This window comes from Bubalus bubalis, chromosome 10 (genome assembly GCF_019923935.1).
Source record: "Bubalus bubalis isolate 160015118507 breed Murrah chromosome 10, NDDB_SH_1, whole genome shotgun sequence".
NCBI lineage: Eukaryota > Metazoa > Chordata > Mammalia > Artiodactyla > Bovidae > Bubalus > Bubalus bubalis.
The window spans coordinates 14165807-14186803 of NC_059166.1; the positions used below are offsets into that span (position 1 = coordinate 14165807).

At 40.9% G+C, this 20997-nt stretch overlaps 1 protein-coding gene across 3 annotated transcripts in view; it reads left to right on the forward strand.

The window, feature by feature from the left end:
* Window positions 1-20997, forward strand: part of RGS17 (regulator of G protein signaling 17) — a 108473-nt gene that overhangs the window by 72139 nt on the left and 15337 nt on the right. For 2 of the 3 annotated variants that reach the window (XM_006080193.4, XM_044924068.2), the window contains exons 3-4: window positions 17402-17491; window positions 19626-19860. In XM_006080193.4, coding sequence (XP_006080255.1) covers window positions 17402-17491; window positions 19626-19860 — 325 coding nt within the window. The remainder of the gene's footprint in view (window positions 1-17401; window positions 17492-19625; window positions 19861-20997) is intronic. The other variant, XM_044924069.2, reaches the window with a different exon arrangement.

A 20997-nucleotide genomic window follows, 5' to 3' on the forward strand; every position in this document is an offset into this window, starting at 1 on the left:
AGGTGGATCTTCTGGGTTAGCAGTGGTCCATTGGATGTCCCCAACCTGTTTCAAAACCATAAAGCACATGTGTCCCCATGTACACCCATGGCTGATTCATGTCAATGTATGGCAAAACCCACTACAATATTGTAAATTAATTAGCCTCCAATTAAAATAAATAAATTTTTTTAAAAAACATAAAGCAATGCCCAGCTGCTGGAGTCATCTTCCTGTGCATGACCGCTACAGTTTCCCAACATCCTTGGAGGTTGGTCCTGTGATCTAGTGGCATTATCACAGTGGCCAAAACAGAAGATGAAATGTGATGCTCCAGTGGCAGCCTTGGTGTTGAACACACTCTCAACTCTCTAGGAGACTTCATTTCCAGAAAACTATCCAATACTGCAGCAATCTAGAAGGTTTAAAATAGTTTTTATAAAGGTCAAAATTGCTTCCCAGATGATGGTTCCTTGTTGGGAAAAGTCATGCTACAATTCCTTTTTCTTTCAACTGTAAGCCATAAATTAAGTATTTCAGATGGAAGAAAGAGAGTTCTAGAAGAGGGAAGTATTTCAGTGCAATTGTGTAAATTTTTTTTCTGTCTCATTCTTCAGGAGATCATCTAGCTCTGGACTTAATCCATGAATTATAGGGGAACAACTTTATATGGTGGTTCTGAAGTCAGGCTTGTTGTTGTTCAGTCGCTCAGTCATGTCCAACTCTTTGTGACCCCATGGACTGCAGCACGCCAGACTTCCCTGTCCTTCACTGTCTCCTAGTGTGCTCAAATTCATGTCCATTGAATCGGTGATGCCATCCAACCATCTCATCCTCTATCGTCCCCTTCTCCTCCTTCTCTCAATCTTCCCCATCATCAGGGTCTTTTCCAATGAGTCAGCTCATTGTATCAGGTGACCTAAGTATTAGAGCTTCCGCTTCAGCATCAGTCCTTCCAATGAATATTCAAGATTGATTTCCTTTAGGATTGACTAGTTTGACCTTTTTGCTGTCCAAGGGACTCTCAAGAGTCTTCTTCAGCACCACAGTTCAAAAGCATCAAGTCAGACTGCCTGGGTTCAAACTCTTCATCTGTCACTGTCTGTTTGACCTTCAACAAGTTGCTCAGTGTCTTCAGATTTCTCATCTATCAGATGACAGTGATAAGAAGCCCTATGTAATAAGGTCGTTTTAAACATTCAATGAGATAAAACACATACTAGCTGAGAACAGTGCCTGACCCATAGTGTGCATTTAATAAGAGTTGGTTACTGGGCTATGGAACATTTCACATGGGAAAAATAAAAACTCTTTAAAGAAGACCTGGCTTCAAATATGGAGAAGGAAATGGAAACCCACTCCAGTGTTCTTGCCTTGAGAATCCCAGGGACGGGGGAGCCTGGTGGGCTGCCGTCTATGGGGTCACACAGAGTCGGACACGACTGAAGCGACTTAGCAGTAGCAGCTTCAAATAATGCATATTTTTTTTTAAATGTCAGCTTGTGGATATAATAAAAAAAATTATTTTGGAAAGGAAGACTGTTTTACTTTAAAGTCTGTATAAAACATTGCAAATATTTTGTTACATCCTGTTAAGAATTAGACTTCTATTTCTCACTTGCTCTATGCCATGTTCCAGTAATTAGGATATGAGTGTATTTGCCTGCAGGAACTCATTTCTGAATTGCTTCAGGATTAAAATACCAAACACTGAAGTTTTGTTGTGTAATCTTTGTTGTCAAACAGATGTTTCGTGCAGTTTGCCTTTATCTGTCCTTCAGATATTTAGCAAGACTTGCTTTTATTGATTCTTCAGGTGCACATTAAGCACAATAGTCAATGAGAGCTTGTGAGCATCAGATTGTCTCAGAACGCAGTGGATGGAGAACAAATGAGCTTTTGGAAGCTGCAATAACTCTCCACACCTCTAGGGTGACAAGTATTGGGTTGGCCAAAAAGTTCTTTTGGGTTTTTACAGATAACTGGAGTGATCTTTTGGCCAACCTGCTATTTGGACCCTAAACAAATGGTGCCTTGGATGAGCGTTGTATTAGTTTTAGACGAGAGCATTATTGTCAAGAACTGTATTTGCTATCAGTGAGTCATGGATACCCAAGTCTAGGTCATAAAATGCACAATCCATAAGCATACAAGTCTTTTTTTGATAAATAGTATGTAATCACTTCTCAGCCTTTTGGCTAAGATCAAGGTAGTATGGAGGCTTCCCAGGTGACACAGTGGTAAAGAATTTACCTGCCAATGCAAGAGATGCAGGTTAATGCTCTATGTCAGGAAGATCCCCTGGAGTAGGAAATGGCAACCCACTCCAACAGCAAATGCCAACCCACTCCAGTACTCTTGCCTAAAATATTCCACGGACAGAGGAGCCTGGTGGGCTACAGTCCATGGGGTCACAAAGAGTCAGTTACGACTGAGCGACTGAGCTCACACAGGTAGTTTCTAATGTAAGCAACTATTTAAAAACAAAAAAAAAATGATACTTAAGTTGGATGCTAATTGGAACTGTTATCTCTTTATAAATGGAGATGTCCTTTACCCATCCATTCTTTAAATATCATAACTTTTATACTTTGAGTTTAGGGCAAGAAATTGTCAAAGCTTATTAGAGACGGAAAATAAAAAGAATGAAGTGTTCTTCAAATTTTCCAGGCTAGGTCAAAGGAGTAGAACAAAAAGAAACACTAAAAAATGTAATTTAGGTACAAAAAAGTTAGAAATCAAAGTCTGACGTAACCGTCATTCTTAAGTAGGAACAGTTGTCATGTAGCTGATTTTACCTCCTTTTAAGGAAATAGAGTGCCAAGAAAATCAATTTCTCTGTCTAGTAATAAATATAAATACCTCACTGGAGCCTCCCATGTTATAGCTTTTTGAAACACCTTAGTATTTTCCTCAGATTTGCATTTCTCTTTCACGTTTCATCGTCAGCTCCTCTCTTGTGCTTAAATTTATTTCTGTCCTTATAAATTACCACTATGTTTTGTTTGGGGCAATGATAAAGAGAATAAATACATAACTACTGAATATTCCCATATTTTCCTTCAAAAATCTCAACAGTTAGGACTTCTTCACAATGTCCTCTGTCCTTGTCAAAGAACCACTTCAGTTCCTTTCCCAAATCCATCTATCTCTCTCTTCTCCCCAGTGCCCTTCATTTCAAGAAGAGAAAGCAAAAGAACGGAGTTTAGCCCCTTTAAGCTTTGTTACACAAGTAAGTCACGGGTGTCCGAGTCTTGGCCATCAAGCAGACAGCCTATAGACGTGCAGGCCCTTCTGCACAGGGGACCAAGCTGTTCCCAACCAGGACAGTGTTGTCAAGACCGCACGTCTAGAGGTTCAGGTTTGTCACAATAATGTTTCCCCTTATATCAGGATTCAAAAAGAGCGACCTGCCTCTTCAGGTAGTTAACCCCCTTCCCTTTTCTTTATGAGAAAGAATGCTTTTAAAGATGTGGACTCATTACGAAACCACTCACAGTGTGAATCCCTGAGATCATTCAGACGCCTGTGAAAGTGTGTTGCATTGTGCTAACAAGGTGCCTCAAAAAGGAGGTAGAAAGGGAGAGATTTCAGAATGCACTGCGAGCTTAAACCTAATTTCCAAATTGTTCCATGAACTCTCCCCTAACTTCAGAGGCTACACTAAAATAACCCAGACTGGTGTTTTGTTTTTGTTTTTGTTTTTTTTCAAGGAAGTCTCTAGGTGCTAATCCACTTCTGTTTTAATTCTCCATTACTCCTGGGGGTGTCCTAGCAAGCAACACTGATTTCTGTGTTTACTCATAAAAGATGAGAACTCCACAGATTTCAGATACCATGTGTCCAGAATGTTCCATTGACTCCTCCTGCTGCTGTGTGATGGTGAGATGATGATTCTGGGGGGTTTGGATGGGGAGTGTCACTCTCTATGGCCCCAAGCTCCCCACTGGCAGTATCCAAGGGAATGGTTCTCTATTTAGCTTTTTCACTCATCAGATTAAGATACAGGATTTTGTTTGAAAGAAAAATGGCCTTGCTAAAAGCTAGTATTTGGAACATTCCATGTCTGATTTGACAGATGAGGCAACTGAGGACTTGCCTGCTGTTATTAAGCTCATTTGAAAGAAAAATGGCCTTGCTAAAAGCTAGTATTTGGAACATTCCATGTCTGATTTGACAGATGAGGCAACTGAGGACTTGCCTGCTGTTATTAAGCTCCTTAAGGACAGTAGGGGGACTAAAATGCAAGTCTCTTAGTATCCCAATCCATTGTTTTGTCCGCTATAAGATGACACTTCCATACTTTTCATTTACAGGCTGGATATGAACCGTTTCCAAAGCTTTTTACTTTGTAAACTCTTCGAGAACTATATTACCTAAAACTTTTCAAATGAAGTTCACAGTCCCATGCACTCCTGGGTACTGCCTACAGTATTTGGTCAACTGCACTGGATGGTCTCCATCCTTCTCAGGAGAAACTGGTCAAGATATGAATGAGTTAAATAGCCTTGTGCAAGTTAAAATTATATCCCATTTGACACACTGGTTTCCAGACCATGGAGCAGATCTGACTAAGTGAGCCTTAAACACTTCATCAGCATACTTTTGGTCACCCCTCCCTCCATTTTTAACAAGTACCACAGCCTGTATAATTCAAAACAGTGCAAAAATAATGTCCTATTTTATCCTCTGATGCTGTCACACGTTAGCTCTTTGCCAGTGGAAATACTAAAAGGCATGCTTTAAAAGCCAAAGGATATTTTTTGAAAGGAAAAACAAAATCCATGTCTGCTCCATGGTAAAGAAACCATCCCCCTGGAAGTAAATCCGCTCACACATGCCAGTTGAGTCATTTCAGAGAAAAGCAGTCTTTTCTCTGCCTGTCACCCTCAGAGACCTGATTCATCTCACATGGGAGCACAGGTTTGCTACATAGGACTTCCAAAGGACTTGTAATCAGACCATCAAAAACATCGCTTACAAAGAATTCTAGTTTTAAAACTCTGTCTCACCATGTCACAGGTAAATTTTATCAGTAAGTTTCTACAACTTATCATAATGTTTAAACACACACAGTCAAAAAACTTGTACCAGAATGAACCCAGGTTTCCCGGCCATATACACAAAACCAAAAAGTGGGCACTGGGGTTAGGGACCTTCTCTAAGTCATGCCCTTGTTCATTCACTCATTTAAAGTTGAAGGCTGATTATTGCCTGGTACTGTTGACGTCATTAGCTTTCACAGGATTTTCCCTGCCTCGGTGTGACAGGGAACAGACTCTCAATAAGCAGTTGAATCTAGATGTGAATATTTGGTTTTACTCCCCAGGTCACCCTCCAGAAAAATTTAGTATTGAGGCTGCCTCTGCCCAGCCTGTGTTACCTCTGAGTGCTGTCTATTGGAAAACTGCCAGAATCAGGGTTCCTTGATCCTTTGCCGTTGAAGGCATTCCATTCTGGTTTTTTTTTTTTTTTTTTTGTACTGGAACATAGTTAATTTACAATATTGTGTTAGTTTCAGGTGTACAGCTTAGTGATTCATTTATACATATGCATTTATTCATTCTTTTTCAGATTCTTTTTCCATATAGGTTATTAGGGAATATTGAATAGAGCTCCCTGTGCTATATGGTATGTGCCTTGTTGATTATCTATTTTATATATATTAATAATAGCTGTGTGTATGTTAATCCCAAAACTCCTAATTTTTCCCTCCCCCCAACATTCCCCCTTTGGTAAGTTTGTTTTCAAACTCTGTGAGTTTATTTCTATTTTATAAATAAATTCATTTATATCATTTTTTAAAATTAGTTTCTACAAATGAGTGGTATCATACAATATTTGTCTTTCTCTGTCTGACTTTACGTAGCATGATAATCTCTAGGTTCATCCATGTGGCCGCAAATGGCATTCTTTTGTTCTTTTCTGCAGCCGAGTAATATTCCATTGTATATATGAACCACATCTTCTTTATCCATTCCTTTTCAACTCTTTGTTTACTGTAAATGTATATTTTTTTTTTCTGAGTCACATTTGCAGCGCTTAGACCGTCAGTGGAAAGATGGGTATGGAGAAAATAAAATACTCAATGAAAACATTATAGCCAGTCTTGTTGAAAAGAGTAGAAAGAATGAACCAGAAAAGAATGGAGAAAGAAGATTAAGTTAAGTCCAGCTAGAAGAAAGCAAGAGCCAGCAGGAAGGTCAGGCGCTCACAGCCTGAGCTCAGGGAGGAACCAGCGACACGCGCATCCTGCTGGGTGTCTTGGGGATGCCTGCAGGGCCACCTGGGTCATGGTTCCCATGACGTGGAAGGGAAGTCAGAGAGGGGAGAGTCCAAGTGTGAGGAGCCTGGTGAGGAATCACAGAGGGGAGTGAGGATGAAGGGGGGTTGGGGAGGGAAAGGTCAGAGGGTAGAAGCCTCAGAGCTTGTGGTGGGGGCTGCCAACCCTGACCTGGCCCCGTGGTGGTGGTGTCGAGGAGCTGCCTTAGCTGGTGTAGAGAGAAGGAGCCTTCAGAGATGGGGGAGAGTGTTGGAAGAGAAGGTGGTTAGGCCCAGTTGGACTCGCTCCATTGGTGGTACCCGAGGATTAGTTGTGGAAATGATGCTGAAGCTTGCAGGGCAGATCTTGATTGGGTAGAACAAGCAGGGAGTCATCAGCACACAGTAGACAGGAGATAAGATGACCTAGCATGTAGAGCGATGAACTACAGGCTGAAACCTCGGGAAATACCAACCAGGCTTTCAGGGAAGAGCGGTACAGCTCTGCAAATGCAGAAGACAGAAGAGATGGTCTGGGAGGTAACACACAACACACACCATGGGGCCGGCACAGCAGCCCAGAGAATGGAGAGATTCACACACAGGGGAAAGACGGATGTTGCAAACACACCAGGGAGGTCCAAAGGGATAAGGATCGTAAAACATCTTGTCGTCTGGTCGACCGGGAGGTGGTCAGTGAACTCGGAGAATCAAACTTCTCCTTAAGGTGCACGAGGAGGAAAAACTTGGAGAGAAACACTGCCGAGTGCACCCCTTTCCAAAGGCTCTGAGACACCCTGATCCTTTGGAGTGAAGACTCAAGGTGAGGGAAGCCGGGGTTCCCTTTCTGATTTAATCAAATTATTCAGTTTCTAAAACAAGATGAAATCCAGCCTCTGTAAATCCTAGCCAAATATATTAGCCACCTGGACAATATTTAAGAATTGTCTCCTCCACCCCACCCCAGTCTCTTCAAATCAATAATAATATGAAAACTAGTCACAACATTTTTGCTGCCCCTTGCTTATCTGGAAAATGTCAGTTTCCCTACATCTGATTGAAATTAATATTATTTTCGTCTCTCTCAATGGAACTCTTTATATTCCTTTTAGGTTTAGCTTCTTTAGGTCTAGGCCTGGTAAACCTATTAAAATCTGCCTGCTGTCTTAGGACATCACTCAAGAATGACTAATTGGGACTTCCCTGGCAGTCCAGTGGTTAAGACTTTGCCTTCCAATGCAAGAGACACAGGTTTGATCCCTGGTCAGGGAGCTAGGATCCCACCCACACACCTCAAGGCCAAGAAACCAAAACATAAAACAGAACAATATTGTAACAAATTCAATAAAGATTTTTAAAATGGTCCACATGAAAAATAATCTAAGAAAAAGAAGAATTCCTAAGTACTTGCCAGATAAGACAATAAAATCCACTTCTTGCACATAGGAAGTTGATTGTGTAATAATTCTGCTTCATTGGGTTTCATAAATATGATCATTTTCGATGCCACAAAATTCCTGTCTTTATTAATATACATCTCATGCCTGGGGGGCTTCCCTGGTGACTTGGATGGTAAAAGAAATCCTCCTGCAGTGTGGGAGACCTGGGTTTGATCCCTGTGTCGGGAAGATCCCCTGGAGAAGGGAATGGCTACCCACTCCAGTATTCTGGCCTGGAGAATTCCCATGGACAGAGGAGCCTGGCAGGCTACAGTCCATGGGGTCGCAAAGAGTCTGACAGAACTGAGCAACTAACACTTTCACTTTCATGCCAGGGAACATGTGCTCCTAAGCAGAAAGTATATTTCATTGCTACTTTTTTGTATAAAGCAAAAAAGCACAGAAACTTTTAATTAACCAATTTAATAAATAATAGTCAAATAATAACTCCATGTGCTTCATTCAAAATAGATGTGGCCTGGCCGTATTTAAAGATAACACAGAAATTCTAATAACATGCCTTCCTCATATAAAGCCTACTTTCAAGAAGCAGCATGGGAGAGGGAAGAAAACCACACTGGAATTAGACCTGGATGAATCCTGGTTTTATAACATATGGCTATGAAATATTTGGCAAGTTTCTCAGTCTCTCGGGGGCTTCCCTTGTGGCTCAGCTGGTAAAGAATCCACCTGCAATTCAGGAGACCTGGATTCGATCCCTGGGTTGGGAAGATCCCCTGGAGAAAGGAAAGGCTACCCACTCCAGTATTCTGGCCTGGAGAATTCCATGGACTGTACAGTCCATAACATCGCAAAGAGTCGGACATGACTGAGTGACTTTCACTTCAGTCTCTCTGAGCTTCAGTTTCTTCATCTGTTAAGACAAGATTCACAACATACCTATACCTGTTACTTTAGGGTTCAGTACTTTCTAAGGAATCCCTAAATAATCGTTTATTGATAGATATGAGTTGCAAGTCTCAGGCTGACGGGAAATTTTCAGATTTCATAGAATTTGGCCACTGTGTGCTTAGCATGTTCTATTTGTATCTCAGTTAATGCAACAGAACCTATTTTCTACATTGAGTTTCCCTGGTCCTTTCTCTCCAACTCTCATATAAAGGAGTACAGATAGAACTCAGTATTCCCTGAGTTCTATGGAGCAGGGACCACACACTCATTGATACCCAGAGTGTTCTAAATTCATCATATCCTGAGATTAAGTAAGTCTCCCCAAAGATCAGGATTATCACCTTCAATCGTAGTTGTTAACCCCACACATAGTCACACACACAGTAACTGGAGAATCCCTGGGAAGGCATGAATGCCATGGATGGGTAAGTGACAGCTAGCAGATGTTTTTCTGAGTATCAGCTGCTGCTGTTCTAGCCTTTTCATTCTGCTTTTTATAATAGACACACATGTTAACTAAAGTGAGAAGCCTGATTCCAACTTAACTGAAGCATTTAAGGACATGGGTGATTACATGCCGTTTTAATAACAGTGTCTACTAACTCAATAAAAGTCCAGTTGGTCTTTTCACATCCTAGATACTTGCTTTCCCACAGAAGCATCCACTAACTTAATTATGACTTACAGCAAAAATTACAGTGGGCTGAAGGAAGAGCTTAAAATAGGGCTTCAGTCAACTTGGGAACTGAAGTCGAGGATTCTAATGATTGGCATATATTATATAAAATACATCTAAATATTCAATCCTGTAATTCTCTTAATTTTAGGGGGGGGGGAGAAACTATCTACATGCCAAATAGGAGGCTTCAGTTATTTAACTAAACATAAGCTAACATAGTAGATCCAGATTTTAACCAGGTAATAACTTGTTAAATGCAGTTGGCATCCCAAACCAAGTGAATGTCCATAAACCTAAAATACATGGAAATAAAAATAAAAATGTAATACCAATAGAAATAAGTAAAATAAAAATTTAATACTAATATAAATATTTAATACCGATAGAAACAAAAATTTAATACCAATAGAAAAAGAGAGTTTTGGAAACCTATCTTTTCAAAGAGAAGCAGGTGTAGAGAGAAATTGGTAACAAAGAGACCACATGTGAGAAGATGCAGTGATTTTGTCTTTACCTCGCAGCAAAAGAAGTGATTAACATACAGCACAAACTGGCATTGAAATCCTTTGGGATCCACTTTCACCATGGCTCTTTGAACACATTTTAAGGAAAAAAAATATTTCCTGCCTGTTGGTAGTTTAAAATCTTTTCTAATTAATTTATTCTAAGAATGTATCTTCAGGCCATATTACCCCAGCAAGAGACATATTAAGAGTTCAAACAGCTTATCATTGGGAAGAAGAACTACAGTGTTAAAAGGATTATGCCTGACCCTTTTTAAAGACTAAAATACTCCTAAGTTAAATGACTTAGGGTAAGTAGCAAAAAGGAAAACTAGGTATAATTATACACACCTCAATGGCACCCCACTCCAGTACTCTTGCCTGGAAAATCCCATGGACAGAGGAGCCTAGTGGGCTGCAGTCCATGGGGTCGGGTCGCATAGAGTTGGACACGACTGAGCGACTTCACTTTGACTTTTCACTTTCATGCATTGGAGAAGGAAATGGCAACCCACTCCAGTGTTCTTGCCTGGAGAATTCCGGGGACGGGGGAGCCTGGTGGGCTGCCGTCTATGGGGTCACACAGAGTCGGGCACAACTGAAGCGACTTAGCCCAAGATTAAATTTATCGCTTTTGAGTTTATTTCACTCACAGAAAATTTGATGACTCTTTTCAAAGTCCTTAGAAAGATGTAATTATGAAAGCCCCATACATATAAGGATAGATTTTTTTTTCCCCAAATAAGGATAAACGCAGAAACTTCATTTTTTTTTTTGTGATGAACACATTTTTTATAAAGGCAACACTGCCCTCTAGCGGACAGAGTGTTAGTAGCAGATTATTTTACTTGGACAGGTTTTTAACTCCATGAAATAAAAGCTTAAGCCAGATGAAACATTTATTTTATAATATTTGATACCTCATTATGAAAAATAGGAGGAGTAATTCTAGGAGCAATGTTTTTTGGAGACAAGTCTTGTATAACCTTTCCAGACACATTTCTAACCACCGTTCCCATCCTCACACACCCCATTCAAAACCAGGTCGTTTCCCCGGAGTATAGAAAGGAAGGAGATGAGGTTCAAGTCATAGGTTTGATTATCACTGGATTTGTATTTGTCTGAAATGGTAGAGGGTATATGGTTATGCCCCTTCGGCTCCCGTTTTTCTTCCTTTATATAATCTTTCCTAAGCAATGCATCGGTGCTTCTCCCCTTTCCCAATCCGCTTCTCCCCAAAGTGGTCTTCGCTTGTGGAAGCAAAGCCTCCCAAGGAGGCTCCTTGCGGTAGCGACCCCGGTTCTGTAGTCACGAGTGGCGTCACCTCTTTCCCTTGTCAGGCTTTGTTGTCAGAGCTTCTAGAACAGCTCCTTTCTCCCTGGCAGTCTCAAGTCCCAGGGAGCTGAGAAGTTGTTCCTTGCCAATATCTATTGCATATTCAGTCGTCCTGGCAATGCTTCCTAGAGACTGAGCGCTGTGACGAGAGGGTTTGCAATACGAGGTTTTACCCTTTCCAAACGTTGAAGAGCAACCCATTTTGTAAATACCTGAAAAGGTAAAATACCACGATTCATTCCTCTATATCAAGAGAAGAAACTCTGCACAGCAAAAATGAGTGTGAAACCAGGCGGAAGGCATGAGTTCCAGTGCTAGGCTTGATATGTTTTAGTTGTGGGCAATCAGTAAGTCAACCTTGGCGAGTACTTCCTCTTGACTCATGGGAATGATTAATAAAAAAAAATCCTGCTTACTTTCCAGGACTGTTGTGAAGAAGAAATGGTAAGGTGTTGGGTGAGAAAGGGTTGTATAATGACAGCAAGGTGTAAGGGTTTATTCTCTCAAGTTGAAAGGGAAAACTCGGATAAACTTGTCATTTAAATATGCAGTCATTTAAATTGTCATTTAAATATGCAGTCAATTTGCCTTTCCATTGATGGACAGGGAATCCTGGCATGCTGCAATCCTTGGAAACGCAGAGTCAGATGCGACTGAGCGACTGAACTGAACTGAACTGAATTAAGCATGTGTAATAATTTGCCTTTTTGCTACAAGTGTTTAGTCTTTGTTCCCATTGTAAGTAGGGAAAATAAAGCTTGGAAAGCCAAAATCATCTTAAAGGAGATCTATCTGAGATTCAGATTCCACCTCATTGTTTTCCTGGCTCAGCACCTAATCACGCCTCACTGCCTGTTCTAATTTATCACTCCCACCTTGAAACATCTGATCTGCCCACTTTGTTCTATGTTGATATCATGCCTTTTCACAATTCTACACAACTCTTCCCCCTCTGCTTGGAATTCCCTTTCCCTCGGTCTCCATCTGGCAAACACATCTAACTCAGCTCCCAGTGCAGTGTTCTATGATGCCTATTTACCTATCAGAACGCCTCAGTTTCAGAGCCTCTGTCTTGCTCATCTTGACTTTCCAACTCAGACGCTCTTGCATAAATCAGGTGTCTCATACACATTTGTAAATTGTCTTTGACTCTTAAGTAAAGCTGTAGTATTGATTTACCATGATGTTTTGACTGAGAAAAATGAAACATTTAAAGAATAACTTACCAATTTTTTTCCAGAACCTGAAGGAACTTGATTCCATTTTTGCACTAGGAAATTTGAGGTAGAACTGTCACATATAAAGGAAAAGCTGATAATACAATGTGAGAATGTCAAAATAATGAGTTCCTTTTACCAATGACTGATTCTTTCTTGAGCCTTGATGTCATACTGTTTTAAGTTGAAACACCTAATCAGTTCCTCAGTTGATGTGGTTTGTGTAAAGACACATGTGATTTTGTCCTCAGCCTTTATCTCAGAGTTAACAGGGCTGCTATAAAGTTTTCATCTTGTTTACAACCATTTCAAGGATTTTTCCTAAGAACCAGTTTTTCTTTAAAAAGTAGACCTTCTTCCAAAATAGGTCCCATATATAGCCATGATGAAGAACCAGGAGGTAAACTGGATCAAGGGCAGTATGTAATGTTTTCCCCACCCCACTATCCAAACTCCTCGGTAAACAAACAAAAAACCCACCCACACATAAAAAGGACATACGTCCTTATTTTCTAAAATACACCAAATGTATTTCTCTTTCTAAAGTCACTATTTGAAGAAATCTCTAACGGGATTATATGCTTATTTTAATATTAGCATAGACAATCGGCATTTTCTCCCATAAAATATTTAAGCTTTGATCAAGACTCCCACAGTGAGCATTGTTTATGCATTCTGTTCTCTTCAATGGCTTTAGTTGTTTAAAAAGTGGAAATGTTAGTTTAAAATGTTACGAGCAGTGTAAAAGTGGAAAAGAACATGTCTCCACGTGACCCCTCATGACTGTTTGTTTTTTTTTCCTTTTAGAGCTTTTTTAAGCACGTATTATATGTATATGTTGATTCACAGCAAATATGTCCTGTATTTTATTACCTTAAAAAAAAACAAAAACACTGTATTACTTAGAGCAAGACCTAGTGAAATTTGGGACAGACGTGTCTAAGACATAGATGGAAAATAGTCTAGTATCAAGTCTTCTACCATTGTCTCCATTTCTCTTCATCTTTTAAAATGGCATTATCCGTGGTTCTTGATAATTGGAACTTTGAAACCAATTTTTAGAGAATGGTCCTAAAGGGCAGTTGATTAAAAAGGACACATTGATTGCTAAAAGTCAATTTCTTTCTGCAGGACTATGTTGTGTCCAATACCGGATCAAGAAATGGAGCAAGGGGCTTCCCTGGTGGTCCAGGGATAGAAATATGCCTTGCAATGCAGAGGACACAAGTTTGATCCCTGGTCGGGGAACTAGGATCCCACGTGCCGGGGATCTAAACCCAAGTGCCACAACCAAAAATCTCACTTGCTGCAACCAAGGCCCGACACAGCCAAAACTAAAATAAAAATGAAAAAAAGAAATGGAGCAAACAGTGAACAGTTAGGCACTTACTGAATGAATGTCTGTTATAAGTAGTTTTAGTACAAATATGTGTCCATATTTTACCATCTGTAGAAATAAAAGATACACACACAACCCAATATTTCATAATGATCACTTTAATATGCTGGCATTTGGGATGTTTGTAAATATCACAGAAACAGATACAGGAGCCAGGATTCATGTTCAGAAACTTGTGAATCATGTGTATGGAGTCCAGATTTGTTGCTCTACAGTGAAGACACAATGGAGAATACATTTTTTTCACAGATGTTGTGGGAATTAAGGATATCTGCATTGGTGTAGCACACTCCATAGGACACGGTATGGAAATGTAACCAAAATAAATTCTTAAGGGGTTTCTTATTTAATCAGCAAAGCAGCCTCATGTCCTAATATTTTTATAGTCCCCCCTATGTGTGCACACATACATAAGAGCTCAGTGAAGCTGGGCAGGATGAGTACTAATTTTCTATTTAAATGTGATCTTTCTATTTAGAATTTACCTCCTAAATTGCAGGCTTCCCTTGTGGCTCAGCTGGTAAAGAAACCGCCTGCAATGGGGCTTGGAGACCTGGGTTCAATCCCTGGGTTGAGAAGATCCCCTGGAGAAGGGAAAGGCTACCCACTCCGGTATTCCAGCCTGGAGAATTCCATGAACTGTATAGTCCATGGGGTGGCAGAGTCGGACACAACTAAGCGGCTTTCACTTTCACCCTAAATTACATATTTTATACGTTTCCTATCATTAGCTTCTTCCAGGAAATTTCACGTAATATTATCAGTGGTGTATTCCTACCTCCCCACCCACTTTCCCATCATTGCTGGAAATATGTCAAATTCCAGAGAGGCACTCGTCCTCAAAGACACTTGGAGAAGTTAATGAGTCTCTCTTCCAACACATTCCTGAGCTGAAGCCAGTTCACAGTGCCCACAGGCAGCCCCCCAACCAACTGGGGGCCTCTCTGAATCCCACTTCACCACTTCCTTGGGTTCCCCTACATTGAAGGCTGAGAGCTGTCAGGAATTGCTGCCTCCCCGCAGGGCATGCCTCAGTTTTCTGGATGTTTGAGTGATAGTTAGCTAGAATTCCCTGGGCCACACCACCTTTGTGAGAGATTTTCTACACCAGTAAAATCTGCCACTTTCCCTAGAAGTTGATAGAGAAGAACTGAATATATTTCATTATGACTGTTTTCATTGAGGTGTCCTTTTTCTGACTGAAGAATTCTTTCTAATTCCTATAGGTTTCTCTTTTCTCTAGATCGTCCACTTTTTTTTTTTTTTTGAGGATTACATTTTTCAATTGTATTTGATCCACAATGTTGTGCTAATTTCTGCTCTGCAGCAAAGTGATTTATATATATACATATACACACACAGATGCAGGAGACATGGATTCGATCCCTAGGTCAGAAAGATCCCCTGGAGAAGGAAATGGCAACCCATTCCAGTATTCTTGCCTGGAGAATTCCATGGACAGAGGAGCCTGGCAGGCTATAGTCCATGAGGTCGCAAAGAGCTGGATATGACTGAGCAGCTGATCATGCACACAAACACGTACAGATACATTCTTTTTAGTATTCTTTTCCATATCGTTTATCTCAGAGTATTGAAAGTTCTCTCTGACTGAATTTTCCCTCTAGTCTCACTTTCAGTTGTAGATTGACTCCTTTGCCTTAAAATCTTTGCTACATTCTCCCATCCTCACCCTGGCACCTGAGAATGAATTAATGAGATATTGTCTCAGTTTCCTTCCGCAAATGTTCCAGATTAACAACAGCTAATTACTGGAAGCCTTCATGCACTAAGCTACCACCGTATTTAGTGACACTTTTCTGCATTCACATAAGGAGTCTATTGCTGTAGTGTCTATCAGAGAGCATGGTTCATAATAACAGATACAGGCACTCAATAACAGTTACAGGGTTGTTCAGGAGAATTGGGTTCCAATTCCAATCATACTGCATATTTAGTGCCTGCCTTTGGGCCAACTGGACTTCACTGGTGGCTAAGAGCTTGCCTGCGATGCAGGAGACCAGGTTCGTTCCCTGAGTCAGGAAGATCCGCTAGAGAAGGGAATGGCAACCCACTCCAGTATTCTTGCCTGGAGAATTCCATGGACAGAGGAGCCTGGCAGGCTACAGTCCACGGGGTCACAAAGAATCAGAGACAACGGAGTGACTGACAGACAGCCCTGTGCCTCTCGTTGCTCATCTATAAAATGGGGACAGTAAAATTAAAGGCAAAACAACAGTGTCTGGCACATAATAGGAACTAGAAAATAATGGTTTCTATTTCCCCTTATTGAATAAATAATGACTGAATGAGATGTCATCCCAACTTCCTTTGCTCTCTGATAGGCTCTTGTGAAGCTTCTTGGCTTCTAGACAGAGGGGATCAATTGGCTGATTCAATAGCCTGACTTTTCCAAGGCCACTGAGTTATTCTGTCCACCCTGCTTCTTCCTGTTTGCCCATAACCTCCCCATCACATTGTCTACACCTAGAACCACGATGCTGCTTGGCTAGTTTACCTGAATCAGAGACTTCTTCTTCTTGTTCTGGGTTACTAAAGCCCCTGGGATTATCCTGGTTCCTATCAGTTCAGTTCAGTCCCTCAGTTGACTGTGTGGATCATAACAAACTCTGGAAAATTCTTAAAGAGATGGGAATACCAGACTACCTGACCTGCCTCCTGAGAAACCTGTATGCAGGTCAATAAGCAACAGTTAGAACCAGACATGGAAAAACGGACTGGTTCCAAATTGGGAAAGGAGTACGTCAAGGCTGTATATTGTCACCCTGCTTATTTAACTTATATGCAGAGAGTACATCATGCAAAATGCCAAGCTGGATGAAGCACAAGCTGGAATCAAGATTGCTGGGAGAAATATCAATAACCTAGTTCCTATAATCCTATAGAATTCCCAAATTTATGTCCCAGAGACACAGAAAGGCCTCCCACCCAACACTCTCCTATTCAGACCCTCAGTGACTGGCTTTCCCTCTAGGATTATTGTAGGTTTGCTTGAAGAGATGAAAGGGCAAAGAAAAATTGTCAAATACAAATGCTGTTGCTCAAACTTGAGTGGGTGGAGGAATGATGGGAAGAGTCACAGAAAGCCTGGTCTGCAGAGCTATCAAGGGGGGAGAATCAGCTGAAATCAAACTAAGAATAGAACTAACCACAAGTCAAAATAGCATTACTCCAAAGAGTAATATAATGATATAAATCGAATTTTGAGGCATATAATCACATGCTGTGCTGCTGCTAAGTCGCTTCAATCCTGTCCAACTCTATGCAACCCCATAGACGGCAGCCCACTAGGCTCCTCTGTCCCTGAGATTCTCCAGGCAAGACTGCTGGAGTGGGTTGCCATTTCCTTCTCCAATATAATCACATAAGGTGTCGCAAAGATTTTAAGTAATTCAAATTTTTCAAGGATGAAGTCAGAAGGTGTGACAGCACCCATTCTTGAGATTATGGCTTGCTTAATTAAGTGGTAATTCTCTCTCCCTTCGTTGACGTGGGCTTACCTGTCATTTAAAAATGGTGCTGCTCCTTTTGTACTCTGAATACGCTCACGTAGTTAACAATAAAATTCTTCCATGAAGTGTTGTCCTAGAACTTTTTTTTTCTTTTCTTTAAATAATTGGTTTTCCCTTGACAAAATAAAGTGTTATACTACATTACAGCCTCACTGTTAGGAATGAAGAAAGAGGGGAAAATGCAGGAAGACCCACGCATACCACGAAGATGGAGAGTATCCAGGTCCTAGAGGAATGGTGAGTGACTTGTGCTGGAATTATGTCTGCGTGTCTGTGCTGTTTACCTCTTCCCAGGGCTTAAACAGCATCTCTTGCTTCCTGGTACTTCTCAAAACGGTTTTGGGAAATGAATGCCCACTCCGTCTGGCAGATCTTGTTTTGCGATTGCAACTCCTTTTTATCACTCTTTCTGTTAGATCTGTTCAACTATTGGCTAAAACATTGCTCAAGTTTATCCTTCTCTTTGCAAAAATAATGATTGCTACATGAATTAACTATGCCCCCCCCCTCAAATTGCCCTAATTCTTTACTTCCCTTTTTTAAGAATTTTTTAAGTCATTCTCTTTATAGGTGTAGAGTCTAAAACAAAAATGATATATGAAATTACCTAAGTCAGAAAAGGCACCTAGCTGGTCCTTGGTCCCATTTCCATTGGAACAGACTCTAACCAAGTATCTTCTCCAAAATGAGAAGTTGAAATGCAGCATCTACAGAACAGAATTGAAACACAAGTAGATTATTTGTATAATGACAGGTGCTTTCTTTTTCTGCTGCTCAGGAGAAGGTTTTAATGTTGAGGCTTCATAGTGATTTTTCTGTCTTTTAAATTTTTTTAAACAAATGAGGAAGTTCAGACATCTTGGAATGATAGCAAATCAACTTAAAATATTTGGTCCAAAAGGTAAGGAAAAAATAAATATGACTACTTTTCTGACCAAATGTATTTTAGGTTGGAAAATTATTAAACATACCAAGGCATAGAAAAGCAAAATCAGGATCAATTTAGCCATAAAATTATCTTTGGTTCTCTCCTTTACTTCTTTGATATATAGGCAAAGGAGGTTTTGCAGGGAAATAGTTGCTAAAAAACCTGAATACAGATATCTAAAAAGTCCCTGATGTCATTGTAAATGGTCTATGCTTTTTAATTATCATTGCTGTTGTTCAGTCGCTCAGTCATGTGTGACTCTTTGCGGACCCCCTGGGCTGCAGCATGCCAGGCCTCCCTGTCCCTCACCATTTCCTGGAGCTTGATCAAACTCATGTCCATTGAATTGGTAATGCCATCCAACCATCTCATCCTCTGTCGTCCCCGTCTTCTCTTGCCTTCAGTGTTTCCCAGCATCAGGGTCTTCTCTAATGAGTCAGCTCTTCACATCAGGTGGCCAAAGTATTGGAGCTTCAGCTTCAGCTTCAGCATCAGTCCTTCCAGTGAATATTCAGGACTGATTTCCTTTAGCATTGACTGGTTTGATCTCCTTGTTGTCCAAGGGACTCTCAAGAGTCTTCTCCAACACCACAGTTCAAAAGCTGTGGTAACTCCATTCAGTGGTAACAAGTCACTCATAGTATTTACCAGAATAATTCTTAAAGTTTAGGTAAATATGTGAAAGGGCACACAATGTATTCTTATTTTTGATTCAGTGAAAAGTGAAAATACAGGGACCAGAGATGAAAAGAGAAACTGTATCTTATGGCCTGGAAACTAAGATCTACATCAGATGCAAACAAAAAGTTCAGTTTGCCTTTCAAAGTAATGTAATAGATTTGAAGTAGATTGTTACAGTTCAAAAATGTCCAAGCTTCATTAGGAATCTTGGATGACCATTCTAAAGGAAATCAGTCCCAAATATTCATTGGAACGACTGATGCTGAAGCTGAAGCTCCAATACTTGGGCCACCTGATGGGAAGAACTGACTCATAGGAAAAAACCCTGATGCTGGGAAGGATTGAAGGCAGGAGGAGAAGGGTACGACAGAGGACGAGAAGGTTGGATGGCATCACCGACTCAATGGACGTGAGTTTGAGCAAGCTCCAGGAGTTGGTGATGGTCAGGGAATCTTGGCGTGCTGCAGCCCATGGGGTCAGAAAGTCGGACACTACTCAGCAACTGAACTGAACTGAACTGATGATGACCATGTGCTCAGTGTGTATCGATCCTTGCTATTTGAATTCTTGGCTCCCAAACACATAGCTTATACCTACAATAATTTTTGTCAAGACCCAGAAATAACTAGCCCAGTCCTGGCAGATGTTTTGCCAGGTCAGGCTGGACTGAGTCTATATGACCACTAGATGGCAGCATTTCTATCTACTTCTCATCCCTGCACCAAAGTTGCTTTTGAAAATGCCCCGCTTCTGTCTCTGCAGCCAAAACCCCACTTCAGATGAAGTCTTGTCCTGGTCTCAAAATTTTGACAAGATGATGAAGGCCCCGGCAGGAAGAAACCTCTTCAGGGAGTTCCTGCGAACGGAATACAGTGAGGAGAACCTACTTTTCTGGCTTGCCTGTGAAGACTTAAAGAAAGAGCAGAACAAAAAAGTAATTGAAGAAAAGGCCAGGATGATATATGACGATTACATTTCTATACTCTCACCAAAAGAGGTAAAAATCTATAAAGGATTGATGTGGGCTTCTTAAGACCAAGGATGAACTTAAAAGGATCTCTGTCCAAATTGAGTAATGCATTGGGTGTGGAGAGGCTAGAAGATTTATCTGGGTAGATAATCTAGATTCCATTCTAAGAATCTACCTGAGCAGGTGTTTCAAGGTTAGGCTTCCCCACTGTGCTTTGATCGTTTATCGCTGGCTGGCTCCTGTGATAGTGACTTGCTTTTCAGAACTAACCTTGGGAAGCCTGGTAAATACAATTGGCCAAGAATTCAACTAAAATGGAAAAGAACTTACATTGGGGCAATGTTTCTCAAAGTGTGATCCTCAGATCACCTGTCTGAGAATCTCCTAGAGCATTTGTTTGAAAAGCAAGTTCTCGAGGCCGAGTCAGAACTTCTGAACCTGAATTTTGGAAAATAGAACCCAGAAATCTGTACCTTTAATCAGTTTCCCACATACCTACTGTTTGAAAACCTCTGGTCTGGGGAGGGGTGGGAATGTTGATGCTTCAAAAAAGCATGTTGATGTTCATGCTTGTATTAGAATTTTTATAGAACTGAAAAATGACCATTTATGACCCACTGGGCTTCCCTGGTGGCTCAGCAGTAAAGAATCCTCCTGCAATTCAAGAGACACAGGAGACGCAGGGTTGGTCACTGGGTCAAGAAGATCCCCTGGAGGAGGAAATGGCAACCCACTCCAGTATTCTTGCCTGGGAAATCCCATGGACAGAGGAGCCTGGCGGGCTATAGTCCATGGGGTTGAAAAGAGTCGGACACGACTGAGTGACTAAGCCTGCATGCATCACCCCATTACTCTTCTTGGGGGAGAGATGTGTAATGGTAATCATTTTACTTGTTCTAGTTTTCCTGTTACTGTTAAGTGCAAGCTGTTCTTCCCATTGCTAGAATGTTCCTAATAAATAAGGAACATTTCAAACAATCAGTTTAATACCTTTCCATTAATTTTTAAAAAATGAATTTGCTCCTGAGAAAGGGTCCAGCTCCCAGAGTTACAAGCACTTGGAGGGGGAGCGGCTCGTAGTTGCCCAGCCTCTGAAGTGCTGAGTAAGTGAGTTCCACCAGGGCTTTTAGGAATGCGAATTTAGAGTTTCCTGGAATGCCTTCT